This window comes from Myripristis murdjan, chromosome 4, assembly GCF_902150065.1.
Source record: "Myripristis murdjan chromosome 4, fMyrMur1.1, whole genome shotgun sequence".
Lineage (NCBI taxonomy): Eukaryota > Metazoa > Chordata > Actinopteri > Holocentriformes > Holocentridae > Myripristis > Myripristis murdjan.
The window spans coordinates 28168990-28181300 of record NC_043983.1 but is presented as its reverse complement, the minus strand read 5'-3'; the positions used below and the strand labels follow the sequence as shown (position 1 = coordinate 28181300).

Genomic DNA, 12311 nt, shown 5'->3' with positions numbered 1-12311 from the left:
GAAGCTGGCGATGAGTTTCTGATTCAGAAAAATATCATTCCAACTCAAGAAATTCGGCTGTAATTGAGTTTTTCCAAGTCTGCTACACAAGCCTTTATTTCTTCTCCAATATTAACACACAAACACTTGGTCTCCACAGACTATACACTGTATTATTAAATCATACCACAGGAGTTCATAATATATAAACATATTAAAATTCATCAGTGTCTCTTTACAGTCAATAGTCTCCAAAAAGAAAATATATTACAGTCTAGGTATGAAAATGCTACCTGCTTGAACTATGTACACCCTTTAGTTTCTCACACATGAACAGACGTAAGCCGCCTCATTTTCCATCCAAGTCATCTGGGCTGCGTTTACACAGCAACATAAAGCTGATTTTAATGCCTCTGCCAGGGAAATCAGAGGGTTAAAATCACTTCCTTGCCCCACCAAAAAAAAAAAAAGTTAGTGCTGAAATAAGTTTTGCTACATTAACACAGGTACAAAAAAAAAAAAAATCAGATCATACAGCTGATCTTCCATGACTTCCTAGAGATGCGGGTTTTCGTGTTTGTGGTTGGCGATAATCGGATCAAATTTGCTGAAAATTTTGCAAGTATTTCCTGCATGAATTCAGCCTAAGATTTACAATCGTCTTTGTCCGTTGATTTAGAATGGGACAAAACAGATCTCACTGCAGAGTCGTCGACGTAAGGCTTTTACATGACTGACCTTCCCAAGCCACGTTACGTTATTTTAAGCTACTTGACCCTGGTGAGGTTTTTTTTTCCCTTGTTAATAATATTAATCGATCAAGTATCTTCTCCTTGTTTAATTTAAAAAAAAAAAAATCATATCCGGTCACGAAGGGTTCAACCACATTTTTTGTTCCTGTGGTAAATTCAGCTGAGCAGCCCCGAGGAAACACGCAGGCTGCCGCACACAGGAAGACAAGAACACTGAATCATACATCACCATCATACATCTTGTTAAATACGGAGCTATTATTTCTACTTTTAGACAATTTACACTAGCACTGGCTCTGTAGGAGGATTTCCTCTCCGTCCTCTTTTTACTATTCTGTACTATTCACTCTATCCTGTCGCCAAGCCTGATTTAACCAGGGCTCAGGACCTGTTCAAGTCTTTTAAAGGGATACCCTGACATTTTATTGGCTGGTTCATTGTGTACTTCTCAAATTAAAGGAGTACTTCAATGTTTTGGAGTATTCCTTCAAGCAAAAGAAGTTTCTGCATTTGTTCTCCCACATCACAACTTGTTAGTTTTTGTTTTAAAGAGGAATGCGAACAATTTGAGTGGAGCATTTTTCAATCAAACTCAAATGTCAGAGTAACAACAATGTAAAAAAAAAAAAAAAAAAAAGTGCCTCTTACAGGGAAATAATAACAGACTAATTCAAAATTTCAAGGTATCCCTTAAAGTCTCTCTCCTGTGTTCCCTGCTCAAACCGTCTCCACTGTTAGTATCATGGAAGTCAAGCTGCTTTTTCACTGTCATCTCTGAAACTGTTGCATCATTTATTTTGGGATGTGAAAAAACATATTTCATCGCTGAAGTAACATCAGCAGTTTGAGCGTGCTGACCCTTTAAGAGCCAATTCCTCTTCATCTGTTGCATGAAAATAGTTTTGTTCTTAGTTTTTTATTTATTTATTTATTATTTTCCAAAGTGCAGTGAGAATGCAGCCCTTGTTTCAGGAAATGCTCACAGTGACCCCCCTCCTAATCCCTTAAGAATCAGGATGTTTTTGTCTCGGGGTAAATTTAGCATCCTTCGATCCGACCTCCCTCAGTACCCCGCTCTTCTTCTCCTGGTCTCCGTCTCTCTCTCTGTCTGTCCCGGCCCAGAGGATTAAAGCAGAGCCGCAGCCTCGGGGACTCACATATAAAGGAATTATTCTCGTTTATTGTTATTATGACGGCCAGACAAAGCTGTTAGGCAGCGGACCGGCCCTGGTTACAGCACAGGAAAACCCTCTCATGGGTCTTTCCAGCCTGGAGACCTTCACCGAGCGACTTCACACTTTCTTCTAGCAACATGTGGAGATCCAGCAGGAAAAAATACACCATACAGCATGTTCACAACAAAAAAGGGTCTCTATGTGTTTGGTGACGTTCGTAGAGACACGTTGGCTGTACTGATGGGCACCGACTGCTGACAAATGTTGGTCACAAAAATACAAAATCTTCTCTAACAGAGCAAGATGCTTTGACATTAAATTCAAAATGCTTAGCAGCAGCCCTGGAGCAGGAGAGAGCAGCTGTGATGATGTGAAGGAAAATCATCTGAAAATAAAGAGCAAACCGTGGCACCAAACTGGAGCTGCTCATGACATCAGAACACCTGCCGCTGGTTTGTCCTGCTGCGACCAACCGGGCTATTAAAGGAGCAGTTCACCGCATATTTTCCAACCACCCCTTGTTTCTGTTGTGAAATTCAACGAGGTGCCCCAGTCTGGTGCTGTCTTCTTCAAAAAACAATGTGCTGAATGAATATTTGTTTGTGCAGCTTCAAACCATCAAACTCTACATGTGAAAAACTCAACAGCAGCAGTTTTTTTTTTTTTTTTCCAAAAATACTGAACATGGACAGCTGGTATCATCCATTGGGAGCAGAAAAAGCTTTGTTGGGGAACTATTTTCTACAAATTGTATCTATCGTTCTCCAATGAGTGGCAACTGGAGACGGATAGATAGAGTTAAGTGGAAAATACATATACATATATTATATTTTTGTATTTTGGGTGAAATGTTCCTTTAAACTAGAAATTCGGAGCACTGTGTGAATTTCTGCTGGTTTATTCATAGTTTACCACACAGTGAAGCAGGAGGAGCTTGAATGCTTATTATGGTTTTGAAATGATAACTGCTCCTTTACACAAATAGTGAAAATAAGTTTTTCCTCAGACCACAATTGCCACTGCGTTCGCTGTTATACACTGGGGAGAGAGTTTTTTTTCGGTTTTTTAAGTGTGTCCAAACGGTAATTTGTTACTTTTTCAGCTTCCCCTTTGTCATACCTGGCATCTGATCTGCTCGTAATTCCCCTTAATATTATTTTTGTTCTGTTTCAGTGGGTTCAAACTCTCAGGCTGGATTCACAAACACACCCGAAACGTCTGCGTTTGTAAAAAAAAAGAAAAAAAAAAAAAGTGAGTGTGCCCTTTATGTGTGTGTGTATTAATGCTTGGAGACGTCAGATCAGGGTGTGTGTTTTGGGCAGGGGGCTCCAGTTTCCGTGACAACGCAGTGAGGATGAGGTGTGAATTTGTTGTAGCGATCTGATTGGGTTGACCGAGGCTCCGCGACTTCCCACAGCAACCGAAGCTGAAAGTCCGTCTTACACACCTCCAACAGGTCCTCGTCACCTGGAACCCTGCGCGCGCACACACAACACACCACACACACACACACACCACACACACAACACACACATCTCAGTAAGACTATCATTCCAGCTATGTTTGATCATTTTCAGTGTCATTCTGCAAAATGGATTTGTTACCTTGCCATGCATTCTGTGCATTAGCCGTGTAGCTGTGTGCGTTCTGTGCAACGCCACGGGCAGCCTCTAGGTGGCGCAGCATGATGTCACAGCCCTGGTCGCTGGTTTCCCAGAGCTCCGCCCCCTCCGGCATGATTGGCGGGCCGCTCCATCAGGGTGAGGAGGGGCAGGAGGAGCGGGACGCAGACCAAAGAGGGGAGGGGGCTGCAGGAGAACGAAGGGACATTAAACATTATTTGAGTTCTTCAATTTTACCTAAAAGTTGTATAATTAAAGTAACAGTGTGAGGGTGGTAACAGCACATTTATGCCAATTATGATTACGGTATGCACATATTTAAGGAATTCCAGGAAGCTATCACTTGAATGTGCTGAATAAAAAGGGATGCAATGTTCACACCATGTTCCTCTTCTGTGTGAGCAAGGGCTGCCAAGATTATGTTTGGACTGAAATTTAAAAAAAAAAAAAAAAAAAAACATGCCATGACATTTCTGATGCCCTGCAACCTCAACAAAATTCCACCTCCTAAATTCTCAGCTGATAAAAACCAGGTTGACATTATTGGCATTTTGTGTGAAACTCACAACATCACTCTGCCTGTCGATGGCAGAGTCTGTTCTAATTACATGGTGCAATGTCCCGTCTACAAAGTTTTAATGTTTTTAAATGAAATGAGTGACCAGACAGAAATCGCATGGCGGTGCTTCAACATCTTCATGTTTTTATTTCAAAATGCGCATGAAGGATGTTTGCAACTTGAAGGAAAATACACAACATGAAGCCCTGATCTTCAGTACGTCGCTGTTGATAAGAGCATCAGCTAAATGACTAAAATGTAAAATGTAAATGTTATGTAGACAGCGACGGTTGACTGAGCTGCTTTTATCTTTTCCTGTCTGTGCTCTTATACTCTTTGTGTTTGTGTGTGTGTTTAGGGAGCACCTGTGCCCTCGTAGAGATTCTTGTAGAAGGGTTTGAGGGTCTTCTCGTAGGTGATGGCGGTCTGAGTGTAGTTCCTCCTCAGGGTCGTCCACGTCTGCTCCAAGCGGCCGATCTGCACGACACACAGCAGACGTCAGCTGCGGCTCCGTTTAACAAATGTCAAAACGATTTTCAGGCGACTTCTGAAATGCCGCGGAGGATAAATTACATTTCCAAAGCAAATAAATAGAAACAAACCCGGGAAAAAACTAATTAGTATCGGGCAAATATTATCCTCCTTCGTAATGGAAATTTTTCATACTGCCATCTGAATGCAAAAACAACAAAATGCATGTGGTAACATTTTGATCCAGCTCTCAAACTAATGGCTTTGCAACACTGATAGATTCATCACATACCTTCACTTTTTTCTACCTCAAGTGAGCATCAGTTTCCTTTATTTTGCTTAATATTTTTATGTATCCATGTGCATGTATGTGTGTTTGCATGTGTGTGTGTATGTGTGTGTGTGTGTGTTACCTAGCGGCAGCCTCCAAAGCTTTCATCAGGGCGGTGGAAAGCGTACAGGTCGCCCACGGTGTCCTTCAGCTCCAACGCGACGAGGATGATGCGGTTCAACGTGGACGCCCGCTCCTCCACGCTGCCCGTGCATCCCAGAATATCCACGGCAACGCCAATCGCCATGGTGTGGTGCCTGCAGGAGACACAGGAGAGAGAGCGAGGGGTGGATTATTGAAATCAACCAGTGGCAGTGCAACTTCCACTTTCTCTTTGTTACCATGATTTGTCGATCTTAATATCTTGTCCATATGCAGAAAGCATTCAACAGCGAAAAAATGTGCAGGGAGATGAAGTTCAGTGTCAATGAAAGCAAATATGCACTTTATATCATTATTATATATATAGAAATAAATATTTAGTACATCAGTATTCAAGATTTAAGTCAGCTTTAGCTTAAAGGTCCAATAAGAAATTTTCCTTTGCAGTTTTAACACTGTTTTCTGAAGTCTATGCTGCCACATGTGATTCTGTACATTATATAAAACATTTAAATACACTGAAGAGTAACTAAACCACGAAATCTAATCTCTGTGGAGCCTGACGTCTAAAGGTGAAACGTCAGGTGCCCGGTCTTTTCAGCAGGTGGTGATGTCACCCGCCGCCACCGAGCGGGCCCCCTGCGTCTCAACATTAAAGGTCAGGCTTCACACAGATTTGGATTTGCGGTGTGGTAACGCTTTGATGTCGTTTACGGTCTAAACATCACCGATTGGTCCTCTAAGCTGAGTCAGCAGTCATGGAAACTCAGTTCTCGCTGAGTCATGAGATCCAGACCCAACTGATGTGTGTGTGTATGTGTGTGTGTGTGTGTGTGTGTGTGTTCACAGGCATTTGGGCTTGAACGAGAGTGTGTATGTGCAGGTGTGTATGTGGGATCTACATGGGTAAGCTGGCACTGATGTTTCTTAAGTGTATATCTGTGTGTGAGCATGTGCATATTTGGATGTGTGTGTGTGTGTGTGTGTGTGTGTGTGTGTACCTCTCCATCAGGTCCAGCCTCAACTGCTGACCGTGCGGCAAGGTCACCAGCTCCAAACCTGAGGCCACGCCCATTTGACCTTTCAGCTCTGTGGACACACCCAGTATCCTAGCAACCTGGGATAAAACACACACACACCCATCGTTCAGCGTGGAAACAGTTGTTAATCGCATTTGGCCTTTTTATCTGTCTGCCTTTTTTTTTTTTTTTCTACCTAGCTCCTATCTTTCTGGAGCAATACACAATCAAATCCGCATGATTAGAACAGTGTGCGTCTATGTGTGTGTTTAGGTGTGTGTGTCGGGCTTGTTTGTGTTGCAGAGTGATCCTCCTGCATCATGAGACTCGCTTTATGACCCCGGCTGCAGGACGGGTTTAATCTAATTCTCCAGAATACGGACGGCCGCGCAGACAAAGGATCTGTTTATCACAGCACCCGTAAACATGTTTGCCTCCAAATTAGACACGCGTGTGCGCCAGCTCTCGCCTGCGATTTGTGACCGTCTACGAATGACTGTGCAAAATCTGTGTTTATGTAGTTATACTTATCTGCGATTTATCATATGCCTCTAAGAGGGATTGTGAGTGCTTTTGCATTTTTGCATGGTGCTGTTTTCTAGGGATGGGATGATACATCAAAATTCAACATCCCCTTGAATTTCAGCTTCAAAGTTAGAAAAAAATGGAGGAAAAATGTGGAAATATGTATCGGCATTTGAACTACATTTCATTCTGCTGGCTAACCCATCACACTTCCACAAGCTCTCTAATGAAATTACATTTTTCACACTTTGCAATGACAATGTTTTTAACTTAAGGAGGACAAGATACTCACATTTCACCAGTTTATTGGCTCATATCACCGCAATATTTTTAAATTGTTTATTTTGCGGCAAGTCAGTGCTGTGGCTGGAACTGGTGGCTCAGAAATAATTGTAATTCTGTCATTTTTTGTGTTATGTAACTTTTCTATCACACTGTATTGTATGAAATTGTGAAACCCATTGTGTTATCATATCATATTGTATTGTATTGTCACATTGTCTCCTATCATGTTGTATTGTATTGTCTTGTGCCATGTTCTGTCTAATAGTATAAAATATATCATATCATATTATATTATTTGAATCATATCATATCATATTATATTATTTGAATCATATTGTATCATATTGTATCATACTGTATTATATAAATCATATTGTATCATATTGTATTATTTAAATCATATTTGAATCATATTGTATTATCTGGTGTCATGTTGGATGATATCTGCTTGTGTATGCACATCAAGTTAGGGATGAAGTTTATTTTATATTTTAAAAGTGTCTGACACTGAAAATGGCCTGTGTTGGGTATGGTTGAACAGTGTGTGTGTGTGTGTGTGTGTGTGTGTGTGTGTGTGTGTGGGTGTGTGTACCTGGCAGTCAGCCATCAGCAGGTGTCTGGCTATGCTGTGGTGGTTGTGGCTGAGCAGCAGCTCTTTAGCTCTCTTCAGCACCACCATCTCCAGAGGCTTGTTCTCCGACGGCAGAAGGCGTGAGCCGAACTCGGCCGGCTGGAACGCCGACACCGTCTCCACCGTCGGCCGCTGATAGCTGCTCCCCTCTTTCTCCCTCCCCTTGTCCTCCTCCTCTTCCCTCCCTCCATCCTCCTCCTCCTCGCTGGTGTTTTCCAAGGCTGCGATGGCGTGATGGTAGGAGCTCCTGTCCAGCCCTCTCCTCCCTCCCGCCTCCTTCTCCTCCTCCTCCTCTCGCCCTCCTTCGCCCTCCCTCCTCAGTCGCTCCACGTAGCTGCCAGGCGTTGGAGGGGCTCGGGGGTGTGGTCTGTGACGGGGATGTGGGTGTGGTCAGAGGTGTTTGGCCCCTCCCACTCCGCGGCTGTGGGACCTGAGCTCTGCGGGGCCGGGCGGCTGGCAGTCAGTTTGTGTTATCGCCTCTGTCTCAGGTAAGTGAGCCGCCTCAGCAGGAGAAACCACACCGCCGCTCGGGCTTTGAGAGTCCAGAGAGCGAAGCTGCTGCTGGAACTTCAGGGGTTTGACCGGGGGGACAGGGGGGGCCATGGACACTGTGGAACAATAAGCCATTTTTAAAAAATGTATAAAACACTAGTCTTGGTTGCACAGTTTTAAGCTTTGAATGTCAGTATGTTTTTTGTGATTAAGTAAATTGCTACACTTGTCAAAATGGGAGGAAATCTGTGTTGCTGCTTCAGTTGAGTTGAAAATGCCTTGTAGCGTTCCTTATTAAATTGTTTTGCATAAGGAATATAAGTAAGGCTAAAGGGCGAAGGCTGCTGGGAAATTTTAGAAACTTTTTCCCACTGAAAATGCAACATGCACCATTTGAAAACCTCAATACACCTTTATCAGATTGACTGACACCTTAGTATAATTAATATGCAAACAAATCAGACCATGACTAAGACGACTGTCAGCCTCCATGTCACACAGGTTGTACCGGTTTTGCTTGTGCACCACAAATTCAAGCCCACATTTCCCATAAACCCTATCGGTTCTTGTTGTAAAAAGGATGTTGCTTCTTGTAGTCAAAAGGAGGACAGACGATAAAGAGGTAAACAGATTTTACATCTCTTAGGACGCTGCAAACAAAAAGAATCAGCTCTGTTTGTGCTAGAAGATCAGCAGCCCCTGTCCTGTTTTGTGCTATAAAACAATTTCCCTTTTCTGCTGCAAATCCAACCCAGTGATAATGAAGTCTTTTAAGTGATTAATATGCCACTTAAAGGAAAGTAGGAGATGAAAATTGAAAATGCCCATTTATCCCTTTACATAACAGTGGATTTATAGTTTGTAACAGTATAAATTTTTATTGTGTTTTTTTTGTTGTTGTTGTTGTTGTTGTTTTTATAACTTAAGCAAACTCTGTTATGTTATGTGCACTCTTTTTAGTTTCATAAAATGAAAAAAGAAAAGGAAAGGAGATACGATACCTCCACTCCTCCACACCGGACCTGAAGTGTCTGTACATGAGGAGTCCAGGGAAGGAGCAGTGAAGCTGGGGGTGGAGGAGGAGGAGTCTGCAGCGCTGGAGGAGCAGGAGGTGGGGGCCAGGGGCTGGAGGCAGGGGGAGCGAGGCATCCGGACCGAGGGCACCTTGCTGGGTTTGGGTGGAGGTTTGGGCACAGCTGACTGTCAGAGCCCCGGATAGCCTGACCTGTATGCAAATAAACAGGATTTTAATAATGTATAAAATATGCATGATATTATATCAGTGAGAAAATAAACCAACAACGATGCATGTATGCAACTGTAGGGAACAATAAAAAAAGCAGATGTGCTATGTGTTACAATTGATGATCTTTTTTTAATCAATTAATCAAATGTCACTGAGCAAGACACTGAACCTCTAACTGCTCCTGATGAGCAGCCCGGCATCAGATTTGAGTTGTCGGTAACTCTGTGAAGGTTCTCGGTCATCCAGGTCATGGCAGTCCAAGGAGAGTTGAATCAAAGGTAACTCGACTTATTTGTAGATTCCTAAAGATGTTTCACTTTTCATCCAAGGAGGTGAAGCTGAAGCTGAAGAAGCTTCTCAGATTAAAAGTAAAACGTCTGCAAGAATCTACAAACAAGTCCGGCTGCCCTCGATTCAACTCTCCTTGGATAGACTAGAAAAGCATTATAGAAATTAAAACCATTCACTTGAAGGTTTGTGTGGCCAAACTAAACTTTATTTTCCTCACTGGCCTGAAGTGGTCAGTAGCTCAGAAATCTGCTTGCCTCCAGGAAATTTCCAGAGTCCTTCGCCTGCCAAAAATCTGTGATTTGGTTCCAAGTGATCATGACTCTATTTTTGTGGATCGGGATGCTGACGAAGGTGATGGCGCTCACCATGTTGTTGATGCACAGCAGAAGCAACTTAAGCAATGAACCACATAAGGCCTTGCTTCAGAAAAGAGGTATTCTTATTCACGAGCAAAAAATAGAAGCAAAACAACAAAGCTTTCGTATTTTTTTTTTAACATATAATAATTAAATAATAATAATTAAAGCTGCACATATTTCTGTAGCTTGTACCTGTGACCTTGCTGAGCTGCACTCAACAAAGTTAGATCTTTTGCCTCTTTTTCCCCTTTGGTGTGCTTTGGCATGAAGCATCAGACAGGCTTGATTAATAATCATGAGCATGCCGTGTGCACTTACAAGATTTATGGGAAAGTCAATTCGAATTTCAGGCCACTGCCTACGTGCAAAAAATGCATTTCAGTGTCAGTCTAAAACTCTTGAACTGTAGCTATGAAGCACTTGCTGGTTATTTGCAGTAACCCTTATGTGGTCAAAGCTGTGTGTTCACTGAATGGGAGTCAGAACTGAGGACTGTAGCTGTACATTTTATAAGCAAAGAGAAAAAAGTTTTATCATGAACCATGTCGCTAACCTGCCAGAGGCTCCAGGGATCTCCGCGGGACAGAGGGGCTCAGTGCCGGCTCGCTGCCCGTCCGAAAGACTGGAGACTTGGGACTGGGGATGGGGAGGAGGGGGTCAGGAGGCTGGGGCTGAGGCCTGGATCCTGCACAGGAGAGAAGAGGAGTCAGGTACAAAAAATAAATTAGAGATGGGAATGAAGGGGTGTGAAAAGTTGAAATGAAGGATAAAAGGCAGAAGATGATGAGCGGTGTGTATGAGAGGCAGCGAGGAGGAAGAAAAGAAACGAGAGGAAAAGATGAAAAGATGTACAAAGCCAGATGGAGGGAGGCAGTTAATCCCTTTGCGACACACAGACCTCAAACAAACTGTGTAAAATATTCCACATATCTACAAAGTGGAGCGGTGGAGCCCTTGTGGTTTTATCAGTTCAGTGGATTGTTGCTTTAAAGGAAAAATCCAGCCTCAAGTGCATTAACGCTGCATAAAAAAAAACAAAAAAAAAAAACACAGGGATTGGTGATTTACATTGTGTTCATGGCTCTGGTCACAGTTGTTATTTCAGTTCAAAATTTGGGATGCGATCATATAAACTGAGATCACGTCTGTCTGTGTTCACGCTTGGCCTGAACATGCCTGTTATGCATCTTCTGTGCATGTACTTATTTAAATGTGTCTCTTTATGTCTCTGTGTCTGTGTGTGTGTGTGTGTGTGTGTGTGTGTGTGTGTATGTTGTGGCTGGGTTGGGTTCAAACCATAGAAAATGCACAAATGTAAGCCTGACCTCTTCCATATCTGCAACTGAACATTAAAGCGCAACGTGGATAAAATGCGATTCTTGAGCGCAAAAAAGCCATCACCTGCTGTGCCGCGGTGGTGAAGGAAGAGTTGCTGAACCGTGTTCACCACTAACATCAAATGCATTTCATAAATATGCTGCTCCACGCAACTCTGTCACGTCGCGCGTTTTTATTTTTTCATTATAGTTTTGTCATTGCATCTCGTTCCATTTTCCCTGACTCTCGCTGTTTTGCATTTCCAATACAAAAGTAGCAACAAAGCAGTTTTGAAATGGGAAGGGGAAGTGTTTCCATTTGCCTCTGGAGCGCTCCCTCTGTGCTTTGTGACTGCTCACTTTGTTCCCACGTTGGCCATGTGTGTTTGATTTAAACGCTCAGGGTGAGAAACTGCGCCTTGAAGACGGAAAAGCAGGTGGGAACACACCGAACACCAGGGTTTACTGACTAACCTGAGTTTGGGAAACCTGGGATTCCCAGTTCCAGGAAGTGCGATTAGTCAGTTACCATGGTAACATACACAGGTTTACTTGAAACCTCTTTTTATTTTTTAGTTAGAAAGCCAGTTGACCCTGCAGTATTTTACCTGAGAGATCATTTTTTTGGAAATCTGTCCACATTCAACCCACATTATTTTTGGCAGTGTCACCAGACTCTAAGTTGAAATTTGTGAGACTATAAATTCTGGTTTAGATACAATTTTTATACTTTAGTTTGATTAATTTCATGTATTATTTTGTTATTGTTCCTCCTCCACTCTCCGCTGTTTTCTCCGCTCTGTCTGTTTTTCTCTATGAAGAAAAAGGAGAGTGGAGACGGTGGAGTCAAAGGCAGAAACTCAGGATAATTATCTTCATTTAGTTACTGAGTGACTTCAATCAACTCAGTCGACTGAACTCACTGTGACCTGCTGCTCTGAGACCCAAACTTGAGGGTACGCCATGTCGGGTTTGTTCATCTCAGAGTTCAGGGATGAGTTTGTGAGCCCACCCTCCTGAAATAACACCTATCTTAGCACAAAAAAAGGAAACACACATTACGTAATACTGATCCATAGTGTCAGCTTAAGTTTCTTGTTAATGTTGCATTTTCAAACAACTGGGTCCAGCTCTCATTACTTGCCAGCATTAACAC

General features: G+C 42.7%; 1 protein-coding gene across 1 annotated transcript in view; it reads right to left on the bottom strand.

The window, feature by feature from the left end:
* Positions 1-68: 68 nt before the first annotated feature.
* Positions 69-12311, bottom strand: part of bcar3 (BCAR3 adaptor protein, NSP family member) — a 64324-nt gene continuing 52081 nt past the window's right edge. Inside the window, 13 exon segments of the mRNA XM_030050338.1 lie at positions 69-3268; positions 3270-3373; positions 3511-3643; positions 3645-3714; positions 4308-4311; positions 4453-4574; positions 4984-5006; positions 5008-5146; positions 5993-6108; positions 7413-8059; positions 8945-9130; positions 9133-9168; positions 10393-10524. Of these exon segments, the coding sequence (XP_029906198.1) occupies positions 3104-3268; positions 3270-3373; positions 3511-3643; positions 3645-3714; positions 4308-4311; positions 4453-4574; positions 4984-5006; positions 5008-5146; positions 5993-6108; positions 7413-8059; positions 8945-9130; positions 9133-9168; positions 10393-10524 (1877 nt within the window). The 3' untranslated portion in view covers positions 69-3103.